The sequence below is a fragment of the Mus caroli genome, unplaced genomic scaffold (assembly GCF_978045245.1).
Source record: "Mus caroli unplaced genomic scaffold, Mus_caroli_1 scaffold_1, whole genome shotgun sequence".
Taxonomy (NCBI): Eukaryota; Metazoa; Chordata; class Mammalia; order Rodentia; family Muridae; genus Mus; species Mus caroli.
In genome coordinates, this window is record NW_028227256.1 from 56,974,383 (window position 1) to 56,998,624 (window position 24,242).

Consider the following 24,242-nt stretch of genomic DNA (forward strand, 5'->3'; position numbering starts at 1 on the left):
TGAAAAGAAGATATGATGACTTGGGATGTGGGGCTCCACAAATGAGATCCAACATGGTAGTAGGATTTTTTTTTTCTTAATTTAAGACAAGGTCTCATTATGTAGCCCTGGCTGGCCTGGAAGGCACTCTGTAGATGAGGGTGGCCCTCAAGTTCAGAGATAGACCTTTCTTGGCCTCCTGAGTGCTGGAGTAAAGGCCTTGGACACCATGCCCATCGTGATCTTTCCGTTTTAAAAGATTTGTTTTAAATGATTGTTTTGCCTGTGTTTATGTGTATGCACCGGATCACCAGGAAGTACAGTTAATGATTCTGAGTCCTAAATTAAATATTTCATAAGTTCCTTTGGTTGTAGGATCCTATCATAGCACAAAAACAAAACAAACACCAGGACACAGGGTTAATTGTATAATTATGTGCACATCTGTTGGGAGCCGACTCTTAGCAGAAAGCTGCTATCATCTCTGCAGTCATCTCGGGCAATTTACTTACAGGTGGTACTTTCCCACTCTGATGAGAGACTTGTTTTCCTAGCCTGATGTTTTTGCAAGAAGCCCACCACAGCTGAACACACTCTGATAACATCTTGCTTTTCTCCTATACATCCTGGACCTGTGGTTAAGTGTCTCCAGCTGCACTACCCAGTGAGTGCATATATTACCCATAGTTGCCTTTCAATAAATGAGACAGGAGACTTGAACCTTGAGCAGATAGCCTGTGTTTTCTCCATTCTTCAAGTCCCTTGCTCCTCAGTCCCCGCTCTTTCTAGTGCAGACCCTGTTGACTGACCCACGGACTGGGTCATCAGATTAAGCATTCATCCTTTTCCTAGAGCCTGGAAGGCATAGATATATGGCTATGCATAGTTGATAAATTCCAAATGGAATTCTAAGAGGGTATTTTCTGCATTCTACATAAAATATAAATTTTAAATGCCTTGCTTCCACTGGGTCTTCTCCGGGTAAAGCAAGGTTTTCTTTTCATATTTTCCACGATATTATTCCTTCTAGGAATCTAAAGGTGGCTTCAAAGGAAGGAAAATTTCCTGGTGTATGAAGTATTATGTACACATACGTTCTAACGGTATTCAAGCTATTTAGATTTTTCTGTGCCTCTCCCTCAGGTGGAAACCTGCCCCCTTTCACCTGTCCAAATGTGGCTGGGCTGCCTCTCCACAGGAGATTCTTGACAGCTGACCTCCTTCCCACTGCTGTTTACAGCCTTTTTACTACCTCTTCTTTCTTTCTCTGCACTGGGACACTAGTGAGGCTAAATTCTAATGTCTGCCTCTCACACTTTGTGCCTTTTCCCTAAGAACATTCTGGAGTTTAATAATTCAGTTTTTTCCCTTTAATTGACTTAATTAGGTATATTCAGCCTAAATTTGTGTGTGTAAGCACACTTATTTAACACAAGGCCTCAAACATGTTAACTAATGCTATCACTAAGTTATCCTCCACTGCCTAAGCCTAATTTTAAATTGAGGAGTTTTATTATAAACACTAATAACAGATATTGGTTAGGTAGGAGATCTGGTCCCGATGCATTACAGACTCCATTCCTATGAGACAGCATAAATAATCCCTATACTCCAATTTATCCATAGGTGAGCAGGTCCAAGTGAACCTCAGAAACAAACTTGTAAAAGCCTGTTTCTGCTGGAAGCAAAGGGACCATGGAGAGGAAGACAATGCTTGAAGAAAAAGAAAAGCATGTTAAAAGATGGTTAGATCCTTTAGTCTTGTGTTGGCCTCTTACTTTCCTGGTTAGGGACTAAGTTCTGAGCACTTAAATAGCTGGAAGGAGAAAAGTTTGGCAGATTACGAGGCTTAGATACTATTCTCATCAATGATACCTGGCCTCTGGCTTTTCGGACATCCCTGTTGAAACGGCCTGAACAGAAATAAGGTTGCCATGGAGCCAGGATTGAGAATAAGACTAGGCAAAGGGCCAGTTTCAGATGCCACGCCCTTTCTTCCATTTGTCTTTGATACATGGGCCTCCTCACCTTTGTTCTTCAGTATGCCTGAATGCCCTTATACGCACCATTTATGTCTGGTGCCCAGGAGGCTGAATGTCAGGAATACCAGGAAATGGAGTTACAGATAGCTGTGAGCTGCCTTATGGATGCAGGAAATGGAATCCAGGTCCTTTGCAGGAGCAGCAAGTGCTCTTAACTGCTGAGCTGCCCCTCCAACCCAGCCTTTTCACCTTATCTTACTCATTTAGGGTACACATACTGCATTATCAGCCCAGACAGTTAAGTCAGGAAAGACTATTTTTTTATTGCTTTTGAGTCAGGGTCTCTCTGTTTATCCCTGGCTGTCCTGAAACTCACCAGGTTATCCTTGAACCCACAAACATCCACCTGCTTCTTCCCAGGTGCTGGCATTAAAGATGTGCACCATCACTGCCCTGCTGCTCAATGAATGGACAAATTAACATCTACATTGTTTTAATGCTCTGAACACTCAACAAAGTCTTATTTTCTTATACACACTACCTTTTAGTGTGTGTGGTGTTCTGTTGTTGTTGTTTACTATTTGCTTTTTAATGTTAGATGACCGTTTTCCCCATACTTTAATAAACTTCTTTTTTCTTTCAATTTATTTACAGGTTAGTTGTATGCATGCCACAGTATGTGTGCATGTGTGTGTGTGCGTGTGTGTGTGTGCATGTGTGCATGGGGGGCGGGGGGAGGACAGCTTGCAGGAGTTCAGACCTGAGAACTGAATTCACGCTATCAGAATTGGCAGCAAGCATCTTTATCCCTTGAGCCATCTTGATGACCCTGCTATAAGTTTTCATTTTCTTTATTTGAGACCGAGTCTCATCCTGCTCCCGACTTGAACTAGTTATGAAGCCAATCCTACTCAAGTCCCAAGCCTTTTGCTTCTACTTCTTAAATGCTAGGGTTATAAGTGTGCTATGATACCTGGCTCCTATAGCATTATTAGTCTTTTCTAGATGTTTCTCTTCAAATAGCTAACTAAAAAGTCTAGAAACTAAAACAAAACAAAAAAACAAAAAAAATTTACTATATTTGTACTACATCCCTTTAAAAGGTATACTTCTGAAATTCAAGTTTTAAGAGTCTACATAGGGTAGAGAGAATTCAGACCACATATTTACTGTATTTTATAAACATGAAGGACAAAGACAGTAAAATGTTGCTATTATGAAAGATGAACTGTTATCCAAATTTTAAAAGGCTGCTTCCTGTCTCTGCATTGACAATGATATCAGAGGATTATCCATTGATTTCTTTCTTACGGAGACAGAGACTCGGGTAACCATGGCTGGCTGCCTTTAAGCTCACTGTACAGCTGAGGGTGACCTTGAATTTCTGATGCTCTTGCTTCCAACCTCTAGGACCTGGTTTTACAGGAATGTACTACCATGCCCATTTTTCTTTGGCAGTGCTGGAGACAGTATGCAGGGCCGTGCACATTTTAGGCAAGCATTCTACCAGCTGAGCTGTATTATAAGTCCTCTCTCCAATTTCATTCAGTTTATGAAATAACAGTGAGACACTAAGAAGTAAAACAAGACCCAACAAGGAAGTCTCTTCTCAGCCATTCATTTTCAAGCCCCCACATGGGAAGTGGTAGGGGAATATCTGTAGGAATACAATTTATTGTCTGCTCCTCCACTCAGAAGTAGCTGTGAGAAAAGAAAGACAAGAAAGTAAATATAAATATACAGTAGTCAGACACGATTAAACACGACTGAGTTTTTGTTTTGTTTTTGAAGACAGTTTCTCTTTGTAGCCTTGACTGTTCTGGAACTCACTCTATAGACTGGGCTGGCTTCATGCTCTGAGATCTGTCATCCTCTGCTTCCCTAGTGCTCCGATTAAAGGCTTGCACAACCACACCTGTCGAGACCTTCTTCACAGGATCATGTATATCCTATATACAGACCCTTCCTGGCTTCTTTCCCTCCTTTCATGTATACGTATATGTATACAGGGGTGAACTACCACACCCCAAAATAATCAAGCCTTTAAAAGACAGTATATTATTTGCAGGCAAATGTATACATTAATTGTCTAGCAGCTCTAGGACCTGTATCTGGAAAGAATTCTTGGAAAACATATATGTATATGTATATATACATATATATATATATATATACCCACACACATACATACATACATATATATATATATATATATATATATATAAATGATTTTATGTATGTATGTAAAACGGCCCCAGCTTGAAACAGTATTTAAGGGGACAATTAGAACAAAACTTCTCAACTATATAGGCTGAGCATCCTCCATCCAAAATTATTCAGTATAGGTTGGAAATGTAGCTCACAGGTAGAGCTGAGCCCAGGTGAGCTGTAGATCACAAGCTGAGCACAGGTGAGGCTCTTGGGCAACAGGCAACAGCAAAAGCAAAAAACCGCAAGCAGAAAAGGTCCCAAAGCACTAGAATCTCAAGTTTTTGAGTGTTGACACGAAGCCACAAGCGTATAGCCTCTCACCCAACCTTATGTGACAGGCATTTATAAGTCTTTTATAAGATCACCTTCAGACAATGTGCATAAAAAATACAAAAGAAGCAAAAGAGAAGTTTACATTTAGGTTAGGGTTCCATTCTAAAATACCTCTTAAATGTGCAAATATTCCAAAATCTGAAATGCTTCCGGTCCAAAGCATTTCAGGTAAGGGATGCTTTCTGAAGACACTACAGCATAAGCTGGCCTCAAACTTGCAGTAATCTTCCTGACTCAATCTTCCTGTAACTGAGGTCACAGGGGTGAACTACCACACCCCAAAATAATCAAGCCTTTAAAAGACAGTATATTATTTGCAGGCAAATGTATACATTAATTGTCTAGCAGCTCTAGGACCTGTATCTGGAAAGAATTCTTGGAAAACATGCACATAAAAATGATTATAAAATATAATCCATATTTATTTTGTAAAATATACCTAGCTGGGCATAGTAGCATACATCTGCAATCCCAGCACTTAGGAGGCTGAAAGTGGAGGCTGCTGTGAGCTTGAGGCCAGCCAAGGCTACATAGCAAAACCATGTCTCCCCCCCCCCAAAAAAAAACCCCAACAACAAAAACAAAAAAACCCCAAAACTTTAATACCATTAGTCTGAAGTAGTGAATTTATGGACCTAATGGGATTTGTAAAAAATGTCTTCTTAATATATCCATGAGGAACCTGGGCCAACACAGGCCTGTAATATCAGCTACTAAAGCTGAGAGGACCACAAATTTAAGAAACATCCCATCTCAAAATAAGAAGAGGACTAGTATACTGGTGCACACCTATAACCCCAGCATTGGAGATGGAGATAGGAGTCAGTTCAAGGTCATCCTCAGCTACACAATAGATTCTAAGACAGCCTGGCTCCATGAGACCCTGTTAAAACAGGAAAGGAAAGGAAAAAGAAGGGCTGCTATATGACCAATTGGTAGGTCACTTGCCTAGTAGAGTGAGAACCCTGGAGTTCTCTTGAACGCTAAAAGAAGTAAAATGATATTCATGAAGGAAAAAAAACAGTTTTTTTCTTTCAATTATTAATACTCCAACCTATTAAAAAGCAAATTATTTTTTAGTATGGGATGTAAAAGACAATAATTAAAAATCAGAAATATAAAACTGCTAACTCTTGGGAACTGGAGAGAAGGCTCAGTGGTTAAGAGCACTGACTGAAGATGCTCTTCCAGAGATCCTGAGTTCAATTCCCAGCAACCATATGGTGGCTCACAACCATCCGTAATGGAATCCGATTACCTCTTCTGGAGTGGCTGAAGAGAGCGACAGTGTACTCATATTAAAAAAAAAACCACTAAAAAAACCCTGCTAACTTTTAAGCTGAGCGGTGGTGACGGAAAACAGACAGGCAGATCTCTGAGTTCTGGGCCAGCCAGATTTATACATCAAGTTCCAGGATAGCCAGGGCTATAGACTAAGACCCTGTTTTGAAAAACAAAACAAAACAAAAACCCCTACTACCTTGAAACATCAGGTTTATCCCTTTTTGTCTTCAAGTAATTTGTAAATTCTTACCCCTGTGTCTGTCCAGTCCACACTTAGAACTTTGTCTTCATGAGCAGCTAGATCGTAGAGAGGAGCCTTACAGCTAAAGGTGAAAACAAACATGGTGTACATATTTACTGTTTTAATACAAACATAGGAATAATCACTAACACTTTCTCAAAACGTTACTGGATTTACTTCAGATTGATTACAACAAACACTCAAAAAATGCTATCCAATTACAGAAATGTATTCACAAGAAGGCCCACTTTTACGCTTTTGTACTTGAATTTTATTCCAAATCATGGCTTTATATATCCTTTGTCTAGCCATTTGTATAACTCCTACATTATATTTCTAAGCCAGATCTTTTCCTTGAGTTTGATGTGTTTATGTGTATATGTGTGTGTGTATCTGTTTGTATATGTGTACGCACACATTCACATTTATTTATTGTTGGATAGGCAATATCTGGGTAATCAAGGGTAATCAAAACTTTTTCTCCTGCTTTATTAAAAGGTCAGAAAAATGGGTTTGTAAGTTGTGTGGCTTTAAAAAAAAGGCAACAAAAACATTAACATGAATAAAACTCCCACTTTGTATGTATACTTGTGTGCACATCCATGTGCAGGTAAACGTGTATAAGCGGACAAACCTGGGTACTATTCCTCAAGTGCTATAGACACATTCTCTCACTAGCCTGAGATACACCAAGTAGGCTATGCTGGCTAGCCTGCTGTCCCAGGGCTTCCCATTTTGTCTCTCCAGTGCTAAGATTACAAACACATCAACCACAGTTTGTTTTTCTCATTTGCATTCTGGGGCCCTCGTGTGTGTACAAGGGAAACATTTTACTGAGCTGTCCCTCTAGACCAATTCTGAAACTTTTTGAGTACTAATATTTATCATATCACGTAGTATAGTTGACGATGAATTTGATAATTTCATTATTTCATTCTCTGTATGTAATGGTAATTGATATATTTGTTTTGCAGATCATAACTATATTTTACTTTTTGTTTGTTTGTTTGTTTTGTTTTTCGACACAGGGTTTCTCTGTGTAGCCCTGGCTGTCCTGGAACTCACTTTGTAGACCAGGCTGGCCTCGAACTCAGAAATCCGCCTGCCTCTGCCTCCCAAGTGCTGGGATTAAAGGCGTGCACCACCACGCCCGACTTTTTTTTTTTTTTTTTTTTTTAAAGATTTGTTTTATGTATATGAGTACACTGTAGTTGTCTTCAGACACACCAGAAGAGGGCATCTGATCCCATTACAGATGGTTGTGAGCCACCATGTGGTCTGGGAACTGAACTCAGGACCTCTGGAAGAGCAGTTTGTGCTCTTAACCACTGAGCCACTTCTCCAGCCTGATTTTACTTTAAGGTTTATTTTTTTAGCTATGTACTCATGTATGTGTGGGAGTATGTACATATGAGTACATTTGCCAGAGGCATCAGGTTCCCCAGGAGCGGGAGTTTCAGGTAGTTTTAAGCTGTCAGATGTATGTGCCAAGAACCTAAGCCAGGTCCTCTGTAAGAGCAGCAAGTGCTTTTAACTACTAAACCATGCTTCCAGTCCCAGCATTTACCTTCTTGTATCCCATAGCTTCACAATGTTATCTAAAGAACCCGAGATGAGCTGCTGTTCGTGGGTAGGAGACCACTTCACTGATGTCACCCAGCCTGTGTGTGAGGTGAGAGACAGTGACACCAAAGAACCATCTGAATGGAGAAAAAGGAAATGCCATAAATTTTAGGAAAGAAAAACAGAACACATCTAAAGAATATTTGTAGAAACTTATCTTTTTAATTTTTTCAATATTTCCCACTGGATACAACATACCTTTACTTCGGGGATCCCACAGTCTAATATGCCTGTCTGTGCTTCCAGATGCCAAACGTTTACAAAGGGGAGAATAGGAAATACAATTAAACACTTTATTTCCTGTCTGAAAAAGAAAAAGAAAGAACATTTAACCACAGTGGGCTAAAAGTACCCAACTTTAAAAATTTGTTACCAAAAAGATTGCTAGTTAGAGGAATGCCAAAATTAAGTCTTACCAGAGTTGACTTAAGACCGCCAGACTCAACATCCCACACTCTAATTGTGTGATCCCAAGATGCACTACAGATTTCTTCAGCATCTGACCAAAGGACTGAGGAAATTGCTTCTGTGTGGCCAGAGAGGGTCACCAAGGGTGTCTAGAAATGAAAGCCCCCGAAAGGGGTAAAAATCATTTTCACCAGAGAATAACTAAGACAATAGTAAACTTTAGGGTCGGGCATGGTGGTGAACATCAACACCCAAGAGGCAGAGGGAGGTAGAACTCTTGAGTTCCAGGCCAGTCAAGGCTACATATTGACACCCTGCCAAAATAAAAGAGTAGACGGTAATGTCCAAAGTACATATGACAGATTTTTTTGCGCAGTGGCTTGCTTTGTTTTTATAGTTCCCCCAACATAGCTATCTGTATATTTTATATATGAAAAGGTCAGAAAATATGATTCAGCAGATAAAGGTGCCAAGGCTGATGGCCTGAGTTTAACCCAGGGACCCAGATGGTAGGAGAAACAACCCCTAAAAGTTGTCCTCTGACCATCATACATGTGCCCCCCGACTCACATCTCACTCACACACACACACACACACACACACACACACACACACACACACCACGTAAATCAAATGCTTTTAAAAATTAAAACGTATAAGTCAAGAAGCCACAGCGATGGTTGACAGGACAAGGGTGCTTGCCCTAAGCCTGATGACCTAAATTCAATGTGCAAAACCCACATCAGGATAGGAAAGAACTGATTCCCACCAAGATGTCCTCTGCCTTCCATACATGCACCTTGGCTCAGTCAAACCCTCACCCTAAATAAATGTGAAAGCAGGTTTCGGGCTGTACGGATGGCTCAGTGGTTAAGAGCAGTTGCTGTTCTTCCAGAAGACCCAGGATTGGTTCCCAAACCCCAGCCAGGCTGCTCACAGCCACCCATAACTCTGGCCCCAGGTGATCTGACTCCATCTTAGGATTAAAAGCCATCTTATTACAAGGTCACAATAAGTTCATTCCTGTTTTCTGTAGAACTTGGGTTTACCATGTCATGAACTGTTTTGTGGATACAGAAGGGAGAAATGATGTGATTATATTTTAATTAAAACAAAACATAAAAACCACATTCCCAGTATTGGTGAGGCAGGTGGATCTCTTGTAAGTTTGAGGCCAGCCTAGTCTACATAGTGAGTACAGAGTGAGTTCCAGGACAGCCAGGGATACATAGAGAATCCCTGTCTTGGAAAACAAACAATCCCTCCCAAAATAAAACAAATCAAAACTTACTCTTGTTAGTCCCAATTGTTCTGTTTTTTGCTTTTTTCTTGGTCGATTTGTGGCTTCTTCCATTTCATCTTCTTCATCTGTAGGGACTGCATCATAAAGAATGATATTTAATATTGAAAAATTTGTCAATATTAATGGCAAACTGGAAGAATGTCTTATTTTCTGGATATACGGCTTTTTCTCTCTTTTCACTTATTAGGCAATATATATTCCTTGTTATTTTGGTTAACACAAAAAGGTATATAAAATTACTATTTGATCCCTGGGGGATTGTAGCTCAGTGCTAAAGCACCTGACCAGAATGCATGGGGTCCTGGACTCAATCCTTAAGTGTCAGCAAAAACAAAACTATTAACTGGATTGGTGATCAAACATGGACAAGTCCTTTTTTAAGAAGTATATTAAGAACTCAACATTGACCAGTTTGAAATTTTACTGTCTCTATGGTCCCTGTTATGAATAGGTACCATTTTGTCATAACTAGGAAAGTCTGTTTCCCACTCAATTCAGACTAGGTTATGATCATACTATATTTATACCATGTAGGTATTGAGGTAAACACAGGCTGGAAGATGTACTTCAGCCATGCTTACTCTCATTAACTATTCCCTTTTTTAAAAAAGAAACGTGCTTCATAGCTGTTTTTTAGTGCTAAAGACCAAAGCTGGAGCCAGGCAAGTAGTAGAGCCAGGCTGGAGCTTTGTCAGTGAGTTACACCTTCAGGGTCTTGATCAATACTCATAAGAGTTATAAAATATAGAAAATTTCAGTTTACAGTCTGAGTGTGTTACCTGGCTAAATTATATATATGTATGTGTGTGTGTGTGTGTATGTATGTATGTATGTATATATATATGACAAAGGTGTTCTAAAATAGAAAAAGGTTCCCAGGTGGTGGTGCTGAACACTGTAATCCCAGCACGTGGGAGGCAGAGACAGGTGGATCTGAGTTTGAGGCCAGCCTGGTCTACAGCAGTGCTACACAGAGAAACCCTGTCTCAACAAACAAACGAACAAAAAGATATACATATAAAACCACTAATAGTTGGTACCAAACAGTATCTCATTTACCTGCTACAATCAAAGAATCACACATTTCACAAAAAGAAAACAATTTAAATCAATTTTTTTTTTCCCAAAAATTTGGTGAGTTTTCTCACCAAAATTCTTTTGCTTCCATTAGCATTTCCTAATTTCTTTCAAGAATCCTTCTCCCTCCAACTGTGTTTTTAATCTATATTTTCTTTTTTTTCCTTTTTTTGTTTTTTTTCGAGACAGGGTTTCTCTGTATAGCCCTGGCTGGCCTCAAACTAATTTCAAAAGTGGTACAGGACTCTAATCCCTGAATCTAGGATGCAAAGGCAGGAGGATCACATTTATTTATGATTTTAGATCAGGCTGGTTTATACAGCCAGTGCCAGGTTCCAGGATAGTGAGGAATATACACAAGACCCTGCTTTAAATATTTTTTTCTTTTTAAAAGGGATTTTTTGTGTATGCATGTTTTGCCTGCATGTATGTGTGTGCACCATATTGTGCCTGGTGCCCAGGAGCCAGAAGACAGTGTCAGATCCCCTGAAACTGGAGTTGATGATGGCTAAGAACTGTCACATGAGTGCCTGAACTAAATCTGCATCTTCTGCATGAGCAACAAGTCTTAAATCACTGAGCCATCTCTCCTGCTACTCAGAAATCATTTTAAAACAAATTAATATGAGCTAATAGTATTCAAAAAAACAATGTACAAATTTTTAGTAAGTGCATTCTGAGATCTAAGATAAATTTGTCATATATGTAGCAATTCATTGTCAAATAAAAAGGTGGCAAGCTTAAAAAAAAAAACAAAACAAAACAAAAAGAAAACTTAAGACAGAAATATATACCACACTTCTTTTTGTATATACTAAAACACAATGGTCTATTTTTACAGCACATATTAAGTATAAAAGTCCCTCACTGAAATTCTAGAAACATCATTAATAAGTCAAATTATATATAAAAAAAAATTATACCTGTAGACCAGATCTTTAGCATCTTATCCCAGGAGCCACTGCAAAACTAAACAGATACATATGAAGGAGAAAGCGTATGTAATAAACTATTTTCCCCTGCCCCAACTTTAACTTTCAAAGTTTTGTTTTGCTTGCTTCATCTCTCTGTGCACGGCTCTGAAGTCTTTCCTAGATAATCCTACACATGGCCTCCTACTCTTCTGGAAACTGTAGCCGCAGTCTCCATGGCAACATCCTTATGTGGACCTGAGTCCTGAAGGGCTGCTTAGATCAAAGCGGGCAACCAATGTACAGTACATTAATAGGTCTGTTCTGCTTCTAGAACAAATTAATCATGAGAAATGAAGTTAGACTTTCTCTACAGAAAACAAAGATCCCCCCCCCCAAGGGACAAATACAGTATCTAAAAACTATAATGTATTTCCATGTAGAGAAAAGCAATATAAAGTTCACAATGAATATATGTGACTTGGGAACACAGAGAAAGAAGGCTGGGGTATGCCAGCCACATGTAGCCTCTGTCCCATATGTTTTGAGGCTCAAACGCACCAGCACCTTTGTGTTCTGGCTTGTCCAGTCTTTCTTTGTCTATCATAATCAAATTTTCTTTTGAGCTTTAAGAAATTGAAGATAAGTTTCTGCCTATATATATATGAAAAATAAGGTCTCCTAACTTCCTAGTCAAACATAAGAAAGATAAATTCATTTAAATTTGGACTCAACAACATATAAACTCAAAATAAATCATGACTCTTTATCTCTGAGTGCATCAAACATTGTCCCTGAGTTGCAGAACTCCTAAGTCTGGAGTTCTCTAACGCAGCATAGGGAACTTTCAAAAGCTAACAGGGTCTGCAGCCCTTCATAAGTCAATGCAGTTGTTACCCTCTGGCTTGAATGACTAACTCTTACCATTCTGATCATAAGGGGTGGGGTAGGCTGGGCATGGTGGCTCATGCCTGTAATCCCAGTGCTAGGAACACTGAAGCAGGTCAATCAGCAGGGACCTAATGCCAGACTGGACTATACAGGGAGAATTCCAAGATAACCTGGGGCAGGGTGATAATCTGTCTCAAAAAACAAAACTAAAGGACTAACTAGATTACTTGGTTTCTTTTTTTTTTCTTTTTTTCTTTTTTTTTTTTTTCTGGTTTTTCGAGACAGGGTTTCTCTGTATAGCCCTGGCTGTCCTGGAACTCACTTTGTAGACCAGGCTGGCCTCGAACTCAGAAATCCGCCTGCCTCTGCCTCCCAAGTGCTTTCTTTTAATCCAATTTGTAAAATATAATTTATATAATAAAGACAGATACACTGACTGAAGAACTAAATCAAGTAAATCTATCTCTCTTATTCTATGGCTATTTACTTTGGGTCTAAAATCTTACTATTTTTAGCTTCTGAGTGTTAAGCAAGTTAGATAGCACCAGAATGAATACAGATATCACAACAGTGACAGCACAGTGGCTGCTTACCTTGGCTCCCGAGCTATCGACTGCGATGGTGTCCACACTCCCAGCATGCCCTCGGCAGCAGTGCAGAGCTTTCACTTTGTTCTTCTCTACATTCCACTCCCATAAGAGAACAGTCTGGTCCATCGAGGCCGTCAGTAGTAAGCAGGACAAACTGTCTAAAACAAGAGGGAAAATAAGCAAATTCATACAGAATCTCAGCTGCATCTTATTCTTTATCATTTAGCATTTTGGGAATATTTTAATAATAATCAGATGGACTGCTTTTAAAAGAGAGCAGACATGGTAAAAAGGGAAAATTGTTAAGCCAGGCCTAATAGTGTGTGTGTAATCCCAGCCCTCAGGAGGCTGAGGCAGAAGGGTGACAGGTTTTAGGCCTGCCTGGGCTGTAAAGCAAGTCCTGGGCCAGCCTAGGTTACACAGTGAGAACCTGTGACCACCTCATCCCTCAAAAAACCCAAAAAGAACCAGAGAAGATGCTTTACAACAGGAAAATGTGTTCAATACACGTAGTAACTTGAAAATCCATACTGATAGTTTTGGTAAAGATTTACTTTCATAAACATGGATTTGGAGCTAGTATGTGGCTCCTGGGTTCAATCTCCAGAACCACGGGGAAAACAAACAGCAATCTATGGATTTTAAAAATATAATTATTGGGGCTGGAGAAAAGGCTCAGTGGTTAAGAGCACTGGCTGCTTCTCTAAAGGAGATTCGTGACACTGGGCCTGAACACTAAACACGTGAATGCATGCAGCAAATACTCAGACACATAAAGTTAAGTAAGTAAATCTTAAAATATATAATCCTTTGCTTGTCTTTCTGAGACCTCATAGCAACTAAGGCCGAGGCATCTCTCACCCAATCACTCTTTGCTACACTAAAATTAGTTCAATTTTAAACTCTTAAATTCTTTGTAAGTAGAATCCTACCTTTTTTCACCCAAGCCACATCTTTCACAACATCTGTATGTCCCACAATTGTCATTATTGACTTTCCTTCCAAGGACCAGATCCGAGAAGTCTTATCATAAGAGCCAGACAGGATCCTACAACGAGGGGAAAATGCTATAAAATACAGAATGACTTCGAAGCCCTGAAAACCAATCCTTTCTATGGCACTGACAAAGTAAACTATGGACAGCAAACCCTTCTTTTTATGAAGATCAAGATTTCAAAGCAAAGCAATAGGTTAGATGTTATACTATTTTTACATTAAAAAAATGTATTTCACCTTTGTTACTGTAAAACTGAAAATTTCACCAATGCAATACAAACTGCTTATAAAGCCTAACAATCCTTAAATTAATCACTGAAAACTATTAAAGAGCAAACACACGGGTGGGGATGTAGCTCAGTGGTGGAATACTTGCCCAGCAAGCAGAAGCCTCTGGGTTTGATGTCCAGCCTGGTAGTACACCTTTAATCCCAATACTTGGAAGACAGAAGCAGGAGTTCTCTGAGTTCAAGGCCAGCCTAGTCTACATAGGGAGTTCCAAGATAGCTAAGCAGTAAAGCACTTGCTGCAAAACCCAATGACCTGAGAGATCAGTGCCCAGAACCCATGTGAAGGTGGAGGGTGAGACCCAACTTGATAGAGTTGTTTTCTGCCACATGTTTTACACATGTGTACAATGGCACGACCACGACTGACACACACACACACTCCACAAAGCAAAATACCTAATAAAAGGAAGGACAGAAGTAAGCTACCAGTTAGGATGATGATCAGCTGTAGGTATTTGCTCTAAGATTTGCATTCATACCTCTTTGACACCAGGCTGCCCATGTTGGCTCTAGAGTAGTATGTCTAAATCTTCATGGTAGCAGGCAGGGATAGCTATAAAAAATTAAATTTTCTCTTCCATAAAGATATCTCTGGTCTTAAATATCAATGACTGCTGACTTATATAGATTATAAAGGTCATGCCACAACATTCTGAAACAAAGAACCCTACTAATAAACACTTGTTTTCTTGAATACACTGGCTGCAAAAAGCCAATTTAGTGTGGCCACCAACATACACAGCTTGGATTTATTTTTATGAAGAAAAAGGGACCAGAGAGAAGTAGTCACATGGTGCACGGCAAAGACTGAAGGAGGTACAGAAGCGAACAGCATATCCCCACGGCATACCATTCTTCTGCCCCTTTAATTGAGCTGATCCAGTCATCATGGAACATGCACTGCTCTGGCTGGGGTGCGGTGTACTTTTCCACATATTCTAGTTCCACAACCTCTTCCTAGTCACAGAGAGAGTAGAAAATAAGTCAGGGACAGTTTTAAAATATTACCTTGAAGACAGAAAATATGGGAGCCATTTAAAAGTTAAGATTTCAGCTTGGTGTGGTGGTATGCCCCTTAATCTTAGTACTTGGGAGGCAGAGGCAGGCTGATTTCTGAGTTCAAGACTGGCTTGGTCCACAGTGCAAGTTACAGAATGGCCTGTCTTGACACCCCCCCACACCCCCTATACCCACGTGCCCCCTCCCCCTCAAAGACTGGCTAAAATGTTAAGTATGCTCTTATATTCTATAATATTTTAAAATCACAAGATTTTATAGACAGTTACAAATTATATTTTAAACAATTTTATTACATTAATCTATTTTGTGTGTTTACACGCATCCATGCATTCCACAGTGGAGGTCAGAGGATAACATTGTAGGAGTTGGTTCTCTCCTTCTACCATGCGGATCCTAGAGAGGAACTCAGGTCAACATCAGGCTTTGTAGCCAGCGACTTTACTCAGTGAGCCATCTTGATGGCTCCAAATCTCTCCCCCAACCCCTCTTGACAGGGTCTTGCTATATAACCAGGTTGGCCCAGAACTCATAACATAGACCAGGCTGGCAATGAGCTTACAGAGACCTGCCTAGTTCTGCCTCTTCTTGGTTTAGGTTTTATTTATTTTGTGTGTATGGGTGTTTTGTCTGCCTGTATGTCTACCGTGTATATACAGTATCAAGAAGGCCCAGAGAGAGTCAGATCTCCTGGGACTGTTACTAACAACTGTCAGTCACAACATGGGTGCTGGGAACTGAGCCTAGAACCTCTCAAAGAGCAGACAGTGCTCTTAACCACTGTGCCATCTGTCTAGCTCCTAATTATATTCTTTTTTTAAAAAATGATTTATTTATATGAGTACACTGTCGCTATCTTCAGACACACCAGAAGAGGGCATCAGATCCCATTACAGATGGTTGTGAGCCACCATGTGGTTGCTGAGAATTGAACTCAGGACCTTGGGAAGAGCAGTCAGTGTTCTTAGAACTGCTTATCCATCTCTACAGCCTCTGATATTCTTAATTAAAAAAGCATCAAGGAAAACTAAAAAATTACAGGGGAGGTATCACAATCACGGTAATCTAACCCACATTTTCTAAGATGTGCAATTATGCTGTACTCCTGTTTAGCAGTAGACATATACTTATTCCTTTTCTTACTCATGCTTTCACAGACTTAAAGACTATATCTATCACTCCTTTGCATTTTCTTGAATAAAATACTCTTAGAGGAGCTCTACAAGGTGACTATATAGAAACATAAATTCAAGTTTCTGGTGAGTGGTCAAAGGCGCTTGCGAGGAAGCCTGAGGTCCTGAGTTCAATCCCTGAGACCCACAGAAGAGAACTGATTCTCACCAATTATCTCCTTACCTTCACACAGAGGCTATGGCAGCTACACATACCACACCATACAATCAATCAATCAATCAATCAATCAATAAGTAAATACAATTTTAAAATGTTTTCTAAGACTCCTGAATGTTGAAAACAATTTAAACTAATTCCATAAGGATTCACTCATAATATAATATTTTGTAATGCGTTAAATCAAATAGAAGCAGTGCTCGGACTTACCGATGAAATGTTCTCCAGTTCCATGTGTTTGACCAAGGGCACTCGAAGAAACTGGCCCTTGATAAGGAAATCAAACTCAACATGTTTGTGGAGTTCTGAAAAAGAAGTAGGGCCTTAGAATATCCTTGCCGAATGTACAAGAATCCCCACGCAATCAAGTACACAGCACCCACTGAGGCCTCAGTTACTCCACAGCTTTTCCTGGGACATCACACAGATACTACATTCTAGCATACTGCATGCTTTTTGTTTGTTTTTGAGTTAGGGTCTCTGTACTAGAACTCACAGATGTCCACCTGGCCTTATCCTGAGTGCTGGGATCAAAGGTGTGTGCCTCTATGCCACCTGGCTACATGACTTTTAAAGAACAAATATATTTCGTTCTGTTAGCTTATTCTAGATTTTATGGTTGTTGTAATTACTTAGGGGCTGCATATAGGCTGTATGCATGCTAAGCACATGTTCTGTTACTGAACTAACTACCCCCTACTAATCACATCTCTTTTTGTTTTAAATGACCTGTTTATTGAGTACTACGGGCTAGATAGCAGCTGAAGAACCACCATGGCCCATTGCCTGAATTGTATTATTTTATTTATTCTTTTTGGTTTTTCAAGACAGGGCTTTACTGTGTAGTCCTGGCCATCCTGGAACTTGATCTGTAGACAAGCTAGCCAAGATCTGCTTGCCTCTGCCTCCTGAGTGCTGGAATTAAAGGTGTGTGCCACTACAACCCAAAATTTATAATATCTACAAAAGTATAAATAACAGTGAACATCATATCCTATTCTAATATCTATTGGTATTATTCTATATTGTTCTGCTAGCCTCTTTTAAAGAAAACCTCAGAAATTACCATTTTGTTTGTAAATGACTTCATTATATATTTCTAAAATATAAAAACTTAAAACTATGTTACTATCAAATAGTCACTCTTCATGTAGTTTTTACTAACAACATATTTTGAAACCGAGTCCTACTGTGTAGCCCACAGTCTTCAAACTCCCAGGCTGGCCTTGACCACGCCATCTCATTGCCTCTGCCTATGGAGGTAGAATTGCAGGTGTGTGCCATTGCAACCGGCCACTCATGTTTTAGAGTAGGCTTTGAAAGTCAGCATCCAACTGAGGACTGTGTGTCTTTTAATCTTTTTCTTCTTGTCATTTCTTCACTGAGGAAAGTGGGACAATTATCTTTCATTTCTTACATTCTGGGCTTGGTTAATTACATCTCCAAAGTGTCTTTTTACTTTTAAAGTTTATTTTTACTATTATCATGGGTATATAGGATGGGTGTTTGTGGCACTTGTGCCACGGCACCCATGTGAAGCTCAGAAGACAACTTTGACTCTCCACTTTTACTTGGGTTGTGTGGGTTAAATTCAGGTCTTATAACACCGGATGACGAGTGCCTTTGGCTATCTGAGCTATGTCAGAGCTCTACAAAGTATCTTTTAATATGTTCCTGTCCCCTGCCATATCCTCTACATTATATCTTGTACATTTTGAAAGTTTTCATGGAGTACTGTATACCCAATACTGTACCGTATCAACAGGGTGCATTAGCTAGTTTTTTTCCACGTGTGTGTGAGCACATATGGGTGCATGAATGTGAAGTTCAAGGCTGATGTTGAAAGTCTTCTTAGCTCACTTGCCACCTTAATATTAAGCAAGGTCTTATTGAACCCTCAGCTTGATGTCTCACTAGTCTGGCTTCCCAGCTGAGAGCAAATGCAGGTTACTTCACCAACCGTCCTGTGTGTGGGGGCTGGAGACCTAAATGCTGGTATCCAAGCTTCCAAGCTTGCACATAAATATTTTACTCTCTCATCTAGCTCCCCAGCCCTCGGTTATACACATATATATTTTTTTTGGGGGGGGGGGGGGTTCGAGACAGGGTTTCTCTGTATAGCCCTGGCTGTCCTAGAATTCACTCTGCAGACCAGGCTGGCCTCGAACTCAGAGATCCACCTGTCTCTGCCTCCCAAGTGCTGAGATTAAAGGTGTGCGCCACCACTGCCTGGCTGTTAGATTTTTTTAAAGTTGCTGAAATCCACCTTTGTGATCAGTCTGACTGTATCCACCATAATGTTCCCGCATACTATTAACCTATTTAATGGCTGTAACAATTATTAATAATCACTATTTACATCTATTATTGAGACTGGCAATTAGTAATTTAATATACATATAATTAATATACTGATTCTATTAAGATTTCCACAAATATTAGCAGTAATTTCTTTATCAACTAATGATTTATGTTTTGATATTTTAAAATCCTAGTCATTTGTAATTTAAGAGCAATGACATCAGTTATTTCTATAAAATCACAAATAAGGTTAATATATATCAGAATCTCTACATATATAAAAAATGAAAATAAAGAGGACAACTTGAAAATACTATGTATCTTTGAGTGAAAAAAAAATTGCAGTTTTTTAGCAATAAGACTGCAGGCCCTACCCATCCCTTGACAAACAAATAAAAACCTGTATATCTAAAAGCATTATCTCACAAGTTATGGTGGTACACGCCTTTAATCCCAGCACTTGAGAAAGCACAAGCAGGAGGGTCTTTCACTGAGTTTGAGTCCAGCCTGTATCTACATGGTGAGTTCGAGGACAGCCAGGGCTACATGAGACGCTGCCTCAAATTAAAAAAAAAAAAAAAAAAAAGGAGGAAGCAAACATAAACCAAAAGCACAAACAATCTCACGCTTAAGGAAAAGCTATGAGACTACTTGACAAAAAAGGAAAACTTCAGGTATAATTCCCAGCAACCACATGGTGGCTCACAACCATCTGTGATGGGCTCCCATGCCCTCCTCTGGTGTGTCTGACAGTGACAGTGTACTCATGTACATATAATAAATACATCTTAAAATAAAAACAAGCAAACAGAAAACCTCCCACATTTAAAGCTGGGCTGAGGTGGTGCTTACCTCTGATCCCTGCACTCTGGAGGCAGAAACAGGAGGATCTTTGTGAATTCAAGGGCAGCCTGGCCTACAGAGCCATGTGCCAGGACAGCCAGGGCTACAGAGAAAATACACAGGCTACACGCTGTATTGAAAAACCAACCAAACCAAACCAAAACCCTATTTAAGTGTATCTGTTGGCACTGTGCCTCACTTCTCAGGGCATAAACACTTACCGTTTTTGGTCTCCAGCAACTTATTGATAATGTTACTAAGGTCGGCAACTTCAGAAGTGGCAGGGATTGAGAAAGGGACATCATCCACTGCGTATCTGTAAAAGGAAATGACATGTCATATTATGTCTACACATATTTTGGCAAATCTTTCTTCACTGAACAGCTTTTTTTGGGTGCTTCATGCAAGACTTGCTACATGGCATAAACAAAATGATGTAAGGACGATGTCTTTAATCTTTTTTTTTTTCCTTTTTTTTTTTTTTTGTGGAGCCCTGGAAATGACAAAGATTAGCCTGCCTGAGTACTGGGATCAAAGGCGTGTGCCACCACAGCTCAGCAAGTCTTTATTCTTAAAGTAAGGATTGTGGACACAGTGCCCTAAACGATGAGGTGATTAAAGCTAAGTCACTTCAACCAAAGAAAAGGGGTGGAAGTTCAGGACCCAAAAGGATGCACAAAAAAGATCATTCTTAAGCCAGAGCTACAAGAAGTGATTCTGGCCAGGGAAGGGAAGGGTAGCCTGGAAGGAGAACGTGGTAGAAGGAGAACGTGGGAAACCAACAACAGCAGACCAGAGGAGCTGCGACTAAAGACATGTAGAGTGTTTTACATCCTATATACTTTGACATAGTTTTTAATCCTTTTCTTTCTGTAGGCAACAAGAAACCACTCTAGCAGTCCAAGTTAGGTACAATAGCAGCACTCTGTTTAGTGAGATCTTTATAGCTGTGCAACAGACTGGATCAGAAGAATATGACCGGAAACATAAGAGTCTCAAAGAAAAAAAAATGCAAATCATTTATTTAGTAAGGAACTTGTATCCAAAATATATAAAGAACATTTATAGTTTAGTAATAAAAAGTCTTTTTTTCTTTTTTTAAACATGGATAAGGAATTTGAGTAGCTAGTTTTCCAGAGAAAGAACAATGACCAGCAGACACAGGACCAAACACAATGCACATCACTTGACATCCATAAGGGTACAAATCAAGTGTAGGTGAAGATACAGTGCTGTGATGATGTAAAACAGTAGTTACTTTGGAAGATGGAAGACAGTGTGCCAGTTCCATGTGGACCCAAGAACCATACTTTTAGGAACATGCCAAAGAAAACACATGTTCACTGCACACAGTGGCATGGGCCTTCAATACCAGCATTTAGAAGGCAAAGGCGGGTGGATCCATGGGTCTGAGGCCAGCCTTTGGCTACAGTGAGATCCAGGCCAGCCAGGGCTACACATGTTCACATAAAAACTGTGCATTAATGCTTACATAGCCACTATTCATAACAGCTAAAATATTGAATGTCTAACTGGACAACAAGAGCCATACAATGTGGCCATAAAATAAAATGCAATGATATTCTGTCTTATGAATAAACTAAAAAAAATAAAACCCAACCACCACGTAAGCAAAGGTACCACCCACAAAAGACCACACATTCTGCATAATTTCATTAGAAAAGTGTCCAGAATAGGCAAATCTACAAATAGATGGTAAATGGATCAGGAGTTGACTTGGGTGGGGAACATTCAAGGGATGGAGTGTCAACTAAAGAAAAGGCAGTTTAGAGCCAGGAGGGAGGTAGCAGACACCTTAATCCCAGCACTGAGAAGGCAGCGCCAACTGGAGTGAACAATTCTAGGACAGCCAGGGCTACACAGAGAAACCCTGTCTTGAAAAACCAAAATTACAACAAAAAAAGGGGGCAGAGGTGGTGAAGTTTTTTCCAAAAAGGATTGTGTGAATGTTTATACAACTCTATTAGTATGATGCACCTGAATTCTATACATATTATACATGCATCACCAGCAAAGTTGACATCTATATAACTTATTAATATATAGACACAGAAGTACACACACAAATACATACACACGGTCCTTGTTTTATCAACTAGACAGAAGCCAAGGTCCTCTGAAATGAGGAAATTCCATTAGAGTGGTTGTTTGTAGGCAAGTCTGCAGGAACATTTTCTGGACTAATAACTGATGTAGGAGGAACCAGCCCACTGAGTAGAGCCACCTTGTATTTTAAAAGCAAACTTAGCTAGCTAGCCATTGGGAGAGCAAATGCAGCTTGCCCCCCACCCCCACCCCCTGGTTTCTGCTTCAGTTCCTGCCAGGAGTTCCTCCTATCTTGGCTTCCTCTGGGATGACTGTAACCCTTTCCTCCCCAAATTGCTTTTGGTCAGTGTTTTATCACAGCAAGAGAAACCTAAGTTGGACCCACTCCCACAAAATACACCTAATCAAATCGGACATTGAATTGGCTTCATACTAATTAAAAAAACAGCTCTACAAACCTCATAGCCAGTTTCTAGTCTGTTTGGGGGGAAAAAAAAATGAAGTTGTGCTTTCAGAAACCACGAGACACCATTAACGGACAAGCCTGTTCAACTCTCAAATTACTGACATGTGTGCAGCATGCAGAAAGCAAACGTGAAGCCCTGTTCCCTTCACACACGTCAAATTATGAACAGCACATGAAAGTGGGTAGAAAGCGGAGATTTAAGAAGACGTGACCACCGCTTCCAAATGAGACAGGGCAGAAGTGCGGGGCACGTGAAGGGGAAGTCGAATGAAGTCTTTTTTATTTTTTTCTATCAGTCAGCTTATCTTATTTGCAATAAATCCTTTTAATTGCAGCCAGATAATTATTAAAGTTCTTTCAACTTTGATTTACTAAAACCTTGTCCGTTTCTTCTTTAATGTATATCCCCAGTCAAAACAGCGAGGCTCACTCGGGACTACAAGGTCCAAATCGAAGGAGTCTTCAAACGAGATCGGCTCCTGGAAGACAGGGACAGAAGCTGGAACCCTTACTTACTTCTTGTTCTCGCTGTAGAAACGTGCCTGGAGTTGTGCCATGGCTGAATATACACACGAGGCTTCTACACGAAAATGTGTGCGTTGATAATCAAGTAGCTCTAAGGTAGACTACGTCGCAAGCGCAGCAGAAGCTAGGCTTCAGTTATCTCCCTCCGGTTCCTACAGAACATACCACGAGGTTCGATTTCCACCAGCGCCCAGCCCGCACACATCAAGTACCTATTCCGAGATTTAGGAAACATCGATTAGTCAAGCGTAGTCCTAAAAGCATCCAGTCCCCTTAAGACTTTTGTTTCTTATCTATCTAGATTCGTAATCTATTAGGAAAATAAAGAAAATAACTAGCTTGAGCCTAATTTTAAGCGTGTCTTTAGACCCAGACCCTTTAGACTCAGCGCTCAGATACTACAACCCCAGAAGGGAGGGCGTTTCAGACCCTCTGAACACTGGGAGTTGTAGGCTTTATTGATTTTGCCACACCGCATTTAGGGTCTCATATCGCTTTTAATACTCCTTTCTCCGGGCAGATATTACACTTCCTGCTTCTTTATTCTGAGTGACAAAGGTCCCATCTGTTCGTCTTCTGTGCACAGTTCCAACAGCCAAATTCGGCCGAGACCATGTGTTCTTACCTCTGGCTTCAGAGCGGAAACACGGAAAAGGAGAACGAGTCGGAAGGGAACTGGGCGACGGTGGCTGAGAAGGGTCTAATCTGATGGGCCTGCGCTGCGCCTCCAGGAGGGGTGCGCCTGCGCATTGTGCTGGTCTCCACGGCGGGGCCTCGGAGCCAAGACGAGGTTGAGTAGTCTCGTTTTGAATTTTCTCCCTTCTGCTTACGGCGGACTCCCCTCTCGCGTTGTGGGGCTCGCTGCGGCGGCAGGGTTGGGGGAGCCGGAGGCCTGGCAGAGCTGTCTGTGCCCAGCGACCGGACGCTCCCTCCCAACCTCCCTTCGTCCCCCTGCCTCCTCCTCCCGTCACCTCATGACCCTCCCGGGCTGGGAGCAACTGCCGGCCCCCGCCCCCGGCTGTCGCCCGACGCTGCTGCGCGCTGTCCCTGCGCCCTTGTCCGCCTCCACGGCGGCTCCTTCGCAGTGGGCCCGGGAGGGGCGCCGCGGCCGGGAGAAGGCAGGCTGCCGCAGGGGGAGGCGAGGTGTCAGTCCCGCAGAGGGTGCGGAGCCCGAGAACGCACCACCCCCACGGAGCACCCGAGTCCTGGGCCGGAGCGCCCGCCCGAGAGGGGCCTCTCCCCTCCTTTCCGAGTCTGACGTTTAGAAAAGCGTCCTCTGCACCTTCTCCCCTACTTTCGGACTTCTTTTATTATTTTTTTTTATTAATTTTTTAAATCTTGATGTCACTCAAAGGCTTGTCTCGGTCTCAATGGTCTCGATTATTACTCTAGTTATTTTCCTGAGTGGAGAATAGATGGGGGCTATTACTCTTAAGATCCCAAAGTCACATTTTTAAGCCATTCGCCTGAAAACCCCGGGGGTGGGGTGGGGTACAGGGACACACTACTCTGAGACAGCAATTTAGAGTCAGGCAGAACTGGATTGCAAAATAT

General features: G+C 40.8%; 2 protein-coding genes across 7 annotated transcripts in view; one reads left to right on the forward strand and one right to left on the reverse strand.

Moving 5' to 3' along the window:
* Window positions 1–16: 16 nt before the first annotated feature.
* Wdr12 (WD repeat domain 12) lies at window positions 17–23,460 on the reverse strand. Of its 2 annotated transcripts, none has more exons than XM_085837723.1 (14): window positions 23,314–23,460; window positions 22,680–22,900; window positions 19,852–19,946; window positions 16,697–16,791; window positions 14,970–15,076; window positions 13,766–13,881; window positions 12,837–12,991; window positions 11,365–11,410; window positions 9,353–9,438; window positions 8,070–8,210; window positions 7,852–7,957; window positions 7,598–7,730; window positions 6,040–6,112; window positions 17–3,662 (listed from the first exon to the last, which is right to left on the reverse strand). In XM_085837723.1, the coding sequence occupies exons 2-14, from the start codon at window positions 22,718–22,720 to the stop codon at window positions 3,585–3,587; spliced, it is 1,272 nt and encodes a 423-aa protein (XP_085693849.1). In that variant the 5' UTR covers window positions 22,721–22,900; window positions 23,314–23,460; the 3' UTR covers window positions 17–3,584. The 2 variants fall into 2 exon arrangements, with proteins under 2 accessions (XP_085693849.1, XP_085693850.1); XM_085837724.1 differs by lacking the exon at window positions 23,314–23,460 and adding an exon at window positions 23,218–23,295.
* Carf (calcium responsive transcription factor) overlaps window positions 23,410–24,242 on the forward strand; it is a 55,959-nt gene continuing 55,126 nt past the window's right edge. For 4 of the 5 annotated variants that reach the window (XM_021159158.3, XM_021159175.3, XM_021159169.3 and 1 more), the window contains exon 1: window positions 23,410–23,478. The gene's annotated coding sequence lies outside the window, so the exon portion shown is untranslated. The remainder of the gene's footprint in view (window positions 23,479–24,242) is intronic. The other variant, XM_029479591.2, reaches the window with a different exon arrangement.